The sequence below is a fragment of the Rattus norvegicus genome, chromosome 15, assembly GCF_036323735.1.
Source record: "Rattus norvegicus strain BN/NHsdMcwi chromosome 15, GRCr8, whole genome shotgun sequence".
In the NCBI taxonomy this organism is placed as follows: domain Eukaryota; kingdom Metazoa; phylum Chordata; class Mammalia; order Rodentia; family Muridae; genus Rattus; species Rattus norvegicus.
In genome coordinates this window covers 51,138,171-51,151,085 of record NC_086033.1, presented here as the reverse complement: position 1 = coordinate 51,151,085, position 12,915 = coordinate 51,138,171, and the positions used below count along the sequence as shown (strand labels likewise).

At 45.9% G+C, this 12,915-nt stretch overlaps 1 protein-coding gene across 10 annotated transcripts in view; it reads right to left on the bottom strand.

Annotated features, from left to right (window-relative positions):
* Loxl2 (lysyl oxidase-like 2) overlaps window positions 1-12,915 on the bottom strand; it is a 91,297-nt gene that overhangs the window by 31,758 nt on the left and 46,624 nt on the right. For all 10 annotated transcript variants that reach the window (XM_039093155.2, XM_039093153.2, XM_039093148.2 and 7 more), the window contains exons 4-5: window positions 4,122-4,333; window positions 718-940 (exon numbers count right to left, since the gene is read on the bottom strand). In XM_039093155.2, coding sequence (XP_038949083.1) covers window positions 718-940; window positions 4,122-4,333 — 435 coding nt within the window. The remainder of the gene's footprint in view (window positions 1-717; window positions 941-4,121; window positions 4,334-12,915) is intronic.

The window sequence follows — 12,915 nt, the reverse complement described above, 5'->3', positions numbered from 1 at the left end:
CACATATAGGGGGAGAAAGAACAGGATTGTTTGCATATACATACACATATGTATACATACAGACACACACACACACACACACACACAAAGAACTTTTATATGACTTTGGAGGGGAGACAGATGACAGATTAGAGACCCTTTCTTTTTCAGAGGATCAGTTTGCCCTGTTTAGGTCACTCACCTGTTCTGGGGAAATTAGTCAGCTGAGACGGAGGATCTAATTTATATGGGAAAATATCCCCTCACTTCTCCCTGCCTCTGCCCCCAGCCCAATTAGTCTCACACACCCTCCATACAAACCAAGATGCAATTCCTGTAATGACAATGTGGCCAGCGAATAGATGACTGGCAAGTGAAACCTTTTTCTGAAATAAACTCAAATGAGTTAGAAAAACCAGCTAATGTCTCATGCCTTGAAGAGTTGCATCCATTCCTCCTACAGCTCCTGAGTCATGGATACTTTCTCCTGCATGAACTTTACAGGAGCACAAGGTCCCTGGCTGGCTACTCTGTATCACTTGCTCACGCGGACTCACTGAACTGAAGATAAGGAGCTTGTGCTGGCCAGTAATGGGGTGCTCTCCACAGAGTCAGCTCTGATTTTGATTGAGGCAGCAACAATGGTGGTCTCAGCTGGGGCCAGCTCGCTCTCCTGTTCCCTGTCTAATGGTGACCCCCTCCTAGGCCAAGTGCCTATACCTTTTCCTCAGCTCTTACCTCCGGCTTATAGGCTTTCCGGAACCTTGAGGGTCCATCAGGGCTGAAGATCTGGCTAGGCACACAACTGACCACAGCTGGCTGCCCGTTCTCACAGGTGGCATTCTTCACAGGGTCCCGGAACATGGGAGGGCCCAGCTTACAGCTGGAGATGTGTGCTTCAGTTCCCGTGCAGTTCATAGAAAACTTCCAGTAGCGCAGCTTCCTCCTTGAGGCAAAGGTTCTGCAGGGAAATGGGAGGGGTGGGTAATTAGGACATCCCAGCAGTCACCTTTTTCCTTCCTGTTTAGCAGATCCATTTCCCAGAATGCAGTCACCCTGCCCTCTCCCACCCCTGTGCTGGATTATAGGCACGCACCAACACTCCTGCCTTTATTTTTATTTTGAAGGCATAACAGTTAAAGGAGAGTGGTTTATAAAAGCTCCCTTTCTTAAAGAAACAGCCAAACAATAAAGTAACTAAACCAGTCCCATGAAAATAGCATTAGTCCATTCAGGGACAGAGCTCTTACAACCTAACCACCCCCTGAAGGTTCCACTTCATAATACTGTTAATTACAGTGCAATTTGTGGTAGAGGAGACAGTGAGCCCATAGCATTACTGTAATGGTGGATGAAGGTTAGAGACCAGGATAGCTGGAGGAAGAACTATGCTGGGAGAGCTGGTAGCCCATGGCGAGAGCCCTGGTACCAGAAGAAAGACCCACCTCCCAGATGAGAGATATCTCTCAATTCTGGTAACTGGGGCCCACAGCTAAATCTACAGGTGCATACTTCCCTGACTTCGGCTCCATCTTTTCTGTGAATTGGAACACTGTTGTAAGAAAGTTAAAAACTCAGGGTGAGGACTTCTCTCTCCTTAGTTTTGGTCAAAACAGTAACTCAATCTGTTAATCTCTCAGCATTACTGTATTCATTGTATTCAAATGGAGGAGTTATCATAGCACTGTAGTGGCTAACTGAAAAAGTGCTGGCAAAGCATTTAAAACCCTGCACAGATCCAGGCAAGCAGTGTCTGAAATGAATAAAACCCTAGTGGTGATGTGGATCAAGTGTGAAATGTTCTCCAGAGGCTCATGTGTTGGGACATTTGGTCCCCTGCTGGTGGCTTTGTTTTGGGAGGTAGGGCCTAGCTGGAGGAGGTGGGTCTTCGCAGGACAGATGCTCAGAGTCATAACCTGGACTCTCTTCTGCTCTTTCTGCTCTTGATCCTCAGGGATGTTAGGAGTCCCAGCTGCATACCCCTGCCAGGGAATTCCACCAACACAATGGACTGTGTCCTCCTAAACTGTGAGCCAAAAGATCCTTCCTTCCTTGAGTTGCATCACTTTGATATTTTATCACACTGAAGAGAAATGTTAGAGGACAGAGAGATGGCTTAGAGGCTAAGGGACATGCACCGCTCCTGTACAGAACTGGGATTTGGTTTCTAGCACCACACCTGTCACTCTAGCTCCAGAGAGAATCAAATGCCCCTGTCCTCTGCAGGCATGAATATAACACACACACACACACACACACACACACACACACACACACACACACACTCAGAGAGAGAGAGAGAGAGAGGGAGAGAGAGACAGAGACAAAGATACAGAGAGACAGAGATAGAGAGAGAAAGAGAGAGGGGGGGGAGGGAGAGAGAGACAGAGACAGAGACAAAGATACAGAGAGACAGAGATAGAGAGAGGAAGAGAGAGAGAGAGAGAATGTTAAAAGAAAGAAACTAATAAAATGGCTAAAGGAGAAAAAGAAAGGGGTAAGAGGTAGTTAGGAGCACTGCTGCTCTTCCAGAGGACCCAAGCTCAACCCCCAGCACCACATGGAAGCTCAGAACTGTCTGTGACTCCAGCTCCAGGAGGGTCTAACACCCTCACACAGATATACATGCAGGCAAAACATCAATGCACACAAAACAAAAATAAATCAATTACCAAAGAGAGAGGAAGACTCCTTGCTAAGGCAGTAGGACAGCCTGTGGAACATTAGGTTATGAATAATCGTGGTATTTAAAGAGGGTATGCAGAAGACACGTCCTCTGAAGTTGTCGAGCCTTTCAGTCTGTGTGCTTGCCCCTGGGCAGGACTCAGAGAGATGCTTGAGGAAGCTGACTGTTGTACCCTGACAGAGGAGGCTATGTGACAAGGAGTTCTTGGAAGGGACAGATGTGAGGTCTGTCCCTGCTGGTCCAGTCTCCACAGAAACTTCTGCCTTGTCTTGGGGTGAATGTGCGTGAACACAGAGGAAGAACAAATTCTTTAGATGTCATTATTGCCTCCCTTTTACCAAAATGTGTGTCTTGGAAGAACACTAGCACAGCAGTGGGTACAAACACTCAAATCTCTAAAATACACAGTATATCTGATAGTTCAGGATGTGTGTTCACCATGATGACATCATACAGTAGAGATGCCCACAAGGGGCCTGTTATTAATTCCAGAGCAGCTCCCCCTCCCCACTTCCTGTGAGGCCGTAGCACTGAGAAACCATACCTCCCTTCCATACATGTGCAGAAGCATACACTTGGGGGGCATTACTGTTGCAGGTCAGAGCACACTGGACCCATCGCCGGCTCAGGAAAGTCTGCCTGTTTCCAGATGTTTGGTGAGCACCACCCTCTCTTGCCAGCATATAGGGCTGCCTCAGACCTGTTTCAGTCTTCCCCAGACAGCCCTGCTTCTGTCTTACATCAGCTCTCTGGAATTCGAGGCCCACCATGACTCTCCACAGGCCTCCAGCTGCCAAAGCACCACCCTACCCCCATCTTAGTCACTTATGCATTATTGGCTGAGCTGGCCAAAGAGAGTCAAGAGATGAGGTGAGGGGAAGGGAAGCATAGGCTGCCCCCCAGGCCTGGATGACTGAGGTTAGAGACATCCTTCTTGCCAAGCTAGAAGCCAGCAGGGCTGTAGCAGTTAATGAGTTTGATTTACTGCACAGAGAGTCCCAGTGGCTTTCTCTGGCCAAAAGAAAGCTAGATTTTGTGAAAGTCTGCCAGGGGCTCTGTGTCTGTTCCAACTACACTTTCTAAACCTGGGGAAAATCACCCAAGGAAGGGATTGGAGTCTATCGGGTCCACGTGAGAGAACTTTAGCTAAAACTCTCCTTGCCCAACCTATGTTTTGCGTTTACACAGTCTATATATTCTCCAGTAGCTGCTGGAACTGCTGGTGGATTTCCCTGGGCTGGAGCATTTGGTGCCTTATGGGTAAGCCTTCCTATGAGTTGCATTAGTTCTGTCATCTAGCTTGCTTCCCACAGGAGTGTGAGTTACTTTAAAGCAAGGTTAAGCAGGCAGTGAAATGGCCCCTCATTAGGACTGTACTGACCTCACAAGAATAGGAAGCTCCACCCTTCCACACCTCCCCACACCCCTGTACTCCCCGCTCACCCTGCCCTCTTACTTGTAGGCTTTGGGGTTGTAAGTCTTCTCTGCTGGGAAGCCAAACATGCCACAGACCACGTGGGAATTCTTGGCTGTCCAGTGCTTGTCACAGATCTGCTTCCAGGCCTTGCCCTCCTTTACCTCCACGTAGCCCTCTGTCACAGGCTTGCGATGGCGGAAGGCAGACAGGATGGGTCGAATCCGGATGTCTTCCACCTGTATATTTAGGCTCTAAGAAGAAGGAGATGTGGAAGGTCAGGGGTTTATGACAAGAGTGGACGTGTGCCAGACAGCGATTCCTTCCTCAGGGGCCACGGGCTGATTTCTGCTGGCCCACCTCTCCCCAGGCTCTGCAGAGGAGCCCAAGTTCTCCCAGTGATAAAAGCACTATTATCAGTTGTTATACATTAGGCGGTAGTGTGGTAGCAGGCATTGCCCTTTGATGACTTGGAGTGCTCCAAGAAGCTTTGAGGAGGTTCCCAAAGCTCCCCTTTTTCCTATAAGAAAACATGGGGAGCCACAGGCAGTAGATTCTTCTCAAATGGGCTTTTAAACATAAAATCATAAGGTAGAAAGTATTTTTTGTCTTTTTATAATCTCAAAATGAGGGTTCAGGGCTTACAGGAAAAGAAGCAATGCCACCCAGTGTTGAGCATGTCGTGTGTAGGCAGCCTCAAACCTGGGGAGCTGTGAGCTAAATAGATCTGGGGATGATTATTTGGCTGTGGCAAGGCAAGACTCTACGTGTCCTGAGTCCCTTAGAAAGCTGCCCTCTAATCTTTCTGGGTCAGTGAGGGCAGCAGTTTGGATTTGGGTTGAGAGGGACTCATTGGCAGGGCGCTTCTGAAGGAAGTAGAAGACTATCAGGGAAAGTGGGAGGAAGTACCTACTCCTGGATATCCTCTGTTCCCTGGCACCCAGTTGGAATGGCCTTGCGTGAGAAGTGAGACCTTTAGAGGTCACATGGAGAGAAACGACTGGGAGAGGGGTCCCCGAAGTTACCCTGATACTTTTTATGCTTCCCCAAGGCATAGTGCACCAGTGTTCAAATCCAGAATGTCTCACTTTGAGATCTCCTCCCTTGTCTCTCTGGAGGCATTGTCATACACTGCAAGAATCCCTAATGGACTCCATCTATCTGACATGGGACTGGCCAGAGAGTCCTATCTAAAGCACTTAGCTCTACTTGTTCCTCAACCAGACCCTTTTTTCTATAATACACAGCTATCTAAGTTAGAGGTGTGCATAATCTTTCATGGCTGATTCCAGCTGTGCCTCCCTCCCTGCTCGATGTCCCGAGCTCCAGTTCGCCCTCAGATACTATGGGCCACAGCATAAAATATCAACAGCTACTAGGATGCCTGGCGTGTTTATGTCAAACACTTCCCATGCAGCCTCTAATCTAACCCTTAAGTAGAATAATGTGATTTATTGCTACTGTCCACAATTTACAGATGCAATAGATAGTAATTCTAATTCCTTCCTCAGACCACCCTGAGGTACACTGTGAGGCACACCCTGAGCAAGGCCAGGGAGGGAGAGGTGGAGCTGGTAAGGGCCAAGCTGAAAGTGACCCAAGCACTCCAGTGACCCAAGTGCCCTGTCCAGCCAGAATGCAAATGAATCAGAGATTGAACAGAGCCGTTATTTGGGTGCCCAGGGATTAATGTCTCCTGCCACAGGCTTCAGAGTCCAGAGCCAGACCTCACTCCACAGGTTCTGCACAACAGTGGAAAGAATTCGACTTTGCATACTTTATTTATTTGCGAGAATAATGGCATTTGGCCACAGCTCCCTCCGTGCAAAGCGGAAGGAAAGCTGTCAGGGCAGGGTTAAGTTTTCTCGACTGGATCCTTTCAGCTCTCATCAGCCCAAAGGACTCGTGCAACCTAGACACATGGGCAGTGATGAGCCAAGAAGTGGCCTGAGGTCCAATCCAAGCCCTCGGGCTAACCCCCTCCCTGCCTCTTTCCACATCAGGAGGGACCTGGCACCTAGTGTGGATGCCTCATGCCCAGAAGGAAAGTTATGGCTGTCCCACTCGTCCATGGCAAGCACAGCAGACATATTCCATTCACAGATCTTCTCTGGGCCATCAGCAGTTGTAGACCCTTATGGATGAGACATATGAGCCCTACCATGGTACTATAGAGAAAGAAGAGCTGGCTGGGAAACTCAGCAGCCACCCAGACAAGGGATCTGCACAGGGCCTGAGGCCACAGTCACACTTGTTGGAGCACTTATCTCCTTTCCTGCCTTGATTTAGGACAGGATACAACCTATTGGCAGACCTGTAGGCTTTACAGCAGAGATAGTGAACCCCAGGGTTAGCCCCAGCTATGATTGTCTTCATTCCTCTCCCAGCTCAATTCATACATGTGTGTCTGTGTGATGCACACATGTGTGCATAATGGTACATGTGTATGGTACATATGCATGGTACACATATCTTCCTGTGTATGGAATTTAAATGTCTTTGTGTATCTATGAGCTAGTACTATGTCTGTGAATTTGTGTACATATGTACAAGGCTATGTGTGCGTGTCATGTGAGTCCTTGTTCATATATGTGTATGGAGGCATATGATGGTCTGTATGTGTATTTGTATGTACGGAATGTGTGTCTGAGGGATGGAGAAGAGAATGGGAATGGTTCATGTTTGACTACTTGGTCCTCAGTTGGTGGAACCATATGGAAAGGATTAGAAGGTATGGCCTCCTTGGAGGAGGTGTGTTACTGGGGTCAGGCTTTGAGGTTTCAAAAGAAGCCTGCCACTCCCATTTCACCTCCCTCTGCTCTCCTGTTTGTTGATCAAGATGTGCGCTCTCAGCTTGTCCTGCTGCCTTACCTTTGTCAAAGCAATAGAAGTAATTCAGACCAGAACCATATCCATGTCATCCACTCATTCATTTACTCACTCAACAAAATATAGTCTGTTGTTCAAGGTCCTTACCAGACTCCTCTGCACCCCTTTCTGTGTTTTGTTTCTTCTTTAATAGCAAAGGCCTTGGCAAATCAAGCGTCAGTCGACTGCATTTAGGGTTCTGTGAACAGAACTACATCTATTCCCTTCTACAACTCCCACAAAACCTACAGGATGGCAAATAACACGTCCCTAATTGTAGGTAAAAACATGAGAACATTTGGTGAGGTTGGGCAACTTGTTCAACTTTATAGTCTTATTAATAAGCAGGGAAAAGTAAAAGTGGAGCTGTCTCTATTCCGGCTTCTGGGGAGAGTGGCCACTGGCACCCTGAGCACTGTTCTCACACCCCTTTCTTGCCCAATATTGTAGTGACTCTAATACTGGTTAGCCTCAAGCTCTGATTTCTGGGTGGTTCCCTCAGGGTTGCCTGACACATTAGAAGTTCAAGACTGTCCCCAGAAGGAATGTGAGTCAGAGGATGGTGGACATGAGGGATGAGCTGCTCTTGCCCTCAAGCCAAGGAAGTGGCAGGCAAGCTTCGGTGGCATGTACTCAGGGCTCATGTGAGCTCGGCAGCTGCCCCAGGTCTTGGAAGACCTCAAGGCTAAGAAGCAGATGCCTGCACGCACCACCTCCTTCCTACTTCACTGCTGTGGAATCCCTCCATAACCACAAGGATTTTCTTTTTCCCAGAACTTCAGCTCCCAAAGAGGTTTGTTTGAAATATCAAAATGAGTAGTTCTTTTTTTTTCCTGCAGATATGTTAAAGTTTTGTTACAGTTACCTGTCTGTGTATGTGTTGAGAACATATATGTGGGTGTGCATGCCACAGTGCATGTAGGGGATAGAGATTAGCCCTACGAATTGAACTCAGGTCATCAGGTTTTGAGGAAAGCCATCTCGAAGATCCAATTTGTAGATTAAAGACCTGAAATGTCTTGAACGCTAATATTTACCTGAATGCTAATCCTCTTGCCCGAAACACAGTGTACAGAGTTCCAACAAGCTTTTCTTCCAGAGTCTTGCAGAATCCCCTCCCCTTGTCCTCCACAGAACTAATTTCCTACCTCTCAGGGAGGCCATAGGAGTAACTAACACACATTCTCAGCAGAGGAAAGGAAGATACAATGAGGTCAGGGGCCTGCCATGCTGTAGCTGCTGGACTGGTGGGAAGAGGGTAGAGAGTGAATGACCAGGAATCAGACATCCAGGCTAATGCCTTGAACCATTTAAAAGGCATGGAATCTATTGGTGACTTGTAAATCATGGAATGTGTCAGTCTGGGATCTTTGCCCATGAGGAGTCACCCATTTACCTCAGGGTATGAGGCAAGGAGGAGCAAAGCAAGGAGCACACAGTTTGCAGCCAACTCTTTTCTGGGGGGTCTAGAAAATCTGTAGTGAGCAAATGGCTTCTCTGCAGAACCAGGCAGATCTCAGCTTGGTGCTTTATCTCTTCCCTCTGTTCTAGAAGCCATAAATTAACCTCTTAGTGGAATTTGCTCCAGGGCTACAGACAGTGGAGGAAATGTCATTATTTATCAACACCCTCCTGGGACATAAGCTTGCTCACTTGGTCTGTCCTTTATAGTTAACATGTTTTTGTATCTTGCTTGAAAGGCCTGCAGTACTCCTTATTTGACAATTCTTTTTAAAATGGGTAGTCACACTCAGACCCATGTCTCCTCACCCCCTTCTCAATATCTCATACCAACCAACCCAGATGCCCACAACTTTCCTTATACAGACAGAGCAATCAAGGGAGTCCAACTTTGCAGACTTCCTGTGTGCTTGCTTCTGCTTTCTTCTTCACCCCTATAGCCCATTTGGCCCCAGCAACACCTCACCTTCTCTACTGATTTCCCATCTACACTTCTGTGGCCCAAACGGGTATGCATGATGTGATGGTTGTATATGCTTGGCCCAGGGAATGGCACTATTTGGAGGTGTGGTCTTGTTGGAGTAGGTGTGGCCTTGGAGGAAGTGTGTCACTGTGGGCATGGGTGTGGACTTTAAGACCCTCATCCTAGCTTTCTAGAAGCCAGTCTTCTCCTAGCAGCCTTCAGACGAAGATGTAGAACTCTCAGTTCCTCCTGCATCACATCTACCTGGATGTTGCCATACTCCTGCCTTGAACATAATGGACCAAAACTCTGCTGTAATCCATCCTCAATTAAAATGTTGTCCTTATAAGAGTTGCCTTGGTCATGGTGTCTGTTCACAGCAGTAACACCCTAACTAAGACACAGGACAATTGTGGAGATTTAAACAGGCCATTAAAATTCTACCACCTCTTCCCTAGATGCCGAATGAGATCTAATCCAGTTCATGGCCAGTCTCTGATCCAGTCCATTGCTACATTCATTCACAATGACCAATGTGTATTATTCAGACAGTTCTAGGTTTCCCCAGGGCACTGGCTTCAGTCATTTAACCAACAATCAGGTTAAAAAAATTGATTGGTATATATAGCAGAGGATTGTCTTGTCTGGCCTCAGTAAGAGGAAGCAACTAATCCTGTAGAGACTTGATGCCCCCAGAGAAGGAGGATGTGGGGTAGGACATCCTTTCAGAGGAGAAGGGGAGAGGGGATATGGTAAGAACTCTGGAAGGAGGGACTGGGTGGTGGAGGCAACATTTGGGATATAAATAAATAAAATAATAAAAAAGCAAAAATGGTTGATTGCTTGATTAATCCACACATACATTTATTTCTTCATATGTGTTTACAGGGTAGTACTATGTCCCAAGTCTTGCATAAGACCCTGGGATACACACAGGTCAACTGCTCATGCAGGCTGCTTGCTGTCATAAAGCTAGTAGTAACAGAAGCTTTACCACATTCTCCATGAAGCACTCTTTCTGCCCCAAATATCTCTTTAAGAACATTTATTTGCAAGAGTGTATATATGAGTTTGTGCATGTTTGCTGCCAGGTATGCGAAAGCCAGTGGTCAAAATCTGCTATCTTATATGCCATCTTATTTTTTTTTGAGACAGACTCTCTCACTGAATCCAAAACTTGCTAATTCAGCTATAACAGCTGTCCAGCAAGACCCAGGGATCCTTCTGTCTCCACCCCACAGCATAGGACTATGCTTCCCTGTCTATTTTTTATGTGATTGCTAGTGATCAAGCCAAAGTCCCCACACTTGTGAGGCAAATAATTGTTGGCTGAGGCATCTCTTCAGCATGCCCCAAATATCTCACCCATTTAGATTTGATTGTTTTTAATTCCTCCAGTATCTGCTTTCTGATGCCCTCATCTGAGCTAGTAGTCCTTGATGTATATTGGCTACTGTAGAGGAATTTTAATTCAGCAACATGGCTGCTTTGATCACATCCAAAGACCATCTAGGTTTGCTGTGAGCTGGTTGGAATGCAGACCTACCTTTAATACATACTTTAATCCCTCTGACTGGAATCTTTTAGTATACACTTTTTTAAAAAATATTTTTTATTTTTATTTATTTATTTTTTTTGGAGCTGGGGACTGAACCCAGGGCCTTGCGCTCGCTAGGCAAGCGCTCTACCACTGAGCTAAATCCCCAACCCTAGTATACACTTTTAATTCCAAACAATGACATCTAATTGAGGGGCAACAAGGTGATGAGTCAGAGAAAGATTTGACAGAATGAGTCAGAGATAGGATATGCCCAACTCTCGGGAGAAAAGCTGTTTAAGAGCAGTGCAGGGAGAGTGGAGTTGAGTTCATTGAGTTCAGTGAGTGGGGAGTTGAGTCAGTTGGGAGTCAATGAAGTGAATGCAGTGCAGTGGAGTTGAGTTTGTTAATGATTTCATGCAGTTCAGTGCAGGTCAACAGAAGCAGTTGAAGCCAGAGAGGAAGGTGCTGTTTTTTTAAAGAACAAAATCCCAAATGTTTGATTTTACCAATAAAGACTTAGGAGCCAGATGCTGAGGTGAAGGCCTGCTAGCTCATAGAGGTAGAGAAGGCACCCAGCTGACTTTCCTACTCCACCGATGTTCCAGAGGGAAAAAGTCCCTTTTTCTACACTATCTTAAATACCCATCGACTCAATGTCCCTCCTTTCTGCTTCCTGTGTTTTCTTTTGCTCACTCCCTGTCAACTGGTTGCTTGCTCTGCCTCTTGATCTAGGGTTGACTTTATTTAATCTTGTTTACAGAAAGCTCTTGGATTAAAGTTGTGTGCTAGGGCTGAGCCACAGCACAACAAGAAACAGCCTTTTCTAGTTCACAATCTTGGGGTTCACAATGTGATCAAATATCCTGCAACAAGAAGGAGCCAGAAGATTAGAATAAATTGCCAGAATTAGTTTGAGGCAGAGCAATTCAACGAGAAGCTGAGAGAAGCCAGATTGAATCAGTCAGCTTGGAGAGGAGTTTGAGCCAGAGCAGCTGAGTTGAACCAGCCAGCCAGAGTTCAGAAAGAACTAGAAAAGGTGAGTTTATTCATCAGTAAGCCTCCAAGATGACAATGACAATTACATCAGGACACACACACACACACACACACACACACACACACACACACACAATTACAGGTTACTTTGTGTTGCTTTCTATCTTTCCACAAGATTTTATCTCCTAATAGAAGTGTGACTGTGCCTCATCTTTTTATAGGTCTGGTGGTGTAAACATATTATCCTAATACCCAGGAGACTAAGGAAGGGTGGCTGCAAGTTCAAGGCTTGCTTGGGCTTTAGAGAGAGTTCAAAGCCAGCCTCAGCAATTTACCCTGTCTCAAAATTAAAAAAATTAAGACTGGGAGGAGGAAGAGGAAGAGGAAGAAGAAGAGGAAGAGGAAGAGGAAGAGGAGGCTGCAGCAGGCATGTAGTTTAGAGGTACAGCACTTGCTTAGCATGTGTGAGGCCCTCAGTAGCAAACAAACAGAAAAAAATTTTTTTTTATTTAGTCAATGACTTTTTTAAAAAGATGTAACAACTTAGCTAAATATGTTGGGCACTAAAGCCAAGAAAAACATTAGACTCTTTTTAATCTTTGTTTAATGTCTAACATACAGTCAGGAAGTCTTTGCCTCTTGCCATAACACAAGCATTTCTTATAGGACCTGTGGGTAGGCACAGAGAACATGTGCACCTCTTATGCCCAAGCTATTCAACATCTCATCTCCTTTTCTCCTAAGATCTGAGACAGAAGAGCTGGGGAGGTGATTCAGTTAGCAAAGTGTTTCCCAGGAAAGCATAAGGACCCAAGTTTGATTCCCCAGAACACACGTCTGAAGTACATACTGTGAACCCAGTGTTGAGGAGCTGGAGACAGGCAGATTCCTGGGGCTAATTGGCTAGACAGTCTAGCCTAACCAATAAGACCAAGATGAGAGACTGTCCAAATACCAGGGTAGACAGTGTCTGATGGGAAACAACATCTAAAGTTGGAACAACATCTAATGTTGTCATCTGTCTTCTACATGCATACACACATGTGCTTATACACACACAGACACACACACACACACACACACATGCTCTTTATTTGCTTCCCCTCCCAGGACCTTACGCACAGTTACTGAGCTGAACTATCCCACAAAATCTGACGCTCAGCACAGACTTAGATAGACTAGGGAGGTGGGTACTGTCTGTGCATGTTGTTAGAAGAATCTGCCTAAAGTATAATTATTAAATACTTACAATCAAATAAGGAACTCAGATGTTAAGTTGCTAGTAGCACTCTGACTGGGACAGTGAAACAAAGAAGAAGAGAATATTGAATCTGTGATGTCTATCTATCTGTCTATCTGCCTGCCTGCCTATCTATCTATCTATCTATCTATCTATCTATCTATCTATCTATCTATCTATCTATCTATCTATTTTGAGGCATGGTCTCTCTTGGTATATGGATCAGGCTGGTCTTGAACTTACCACCTTCCTGCTTTAGCTCACTAGG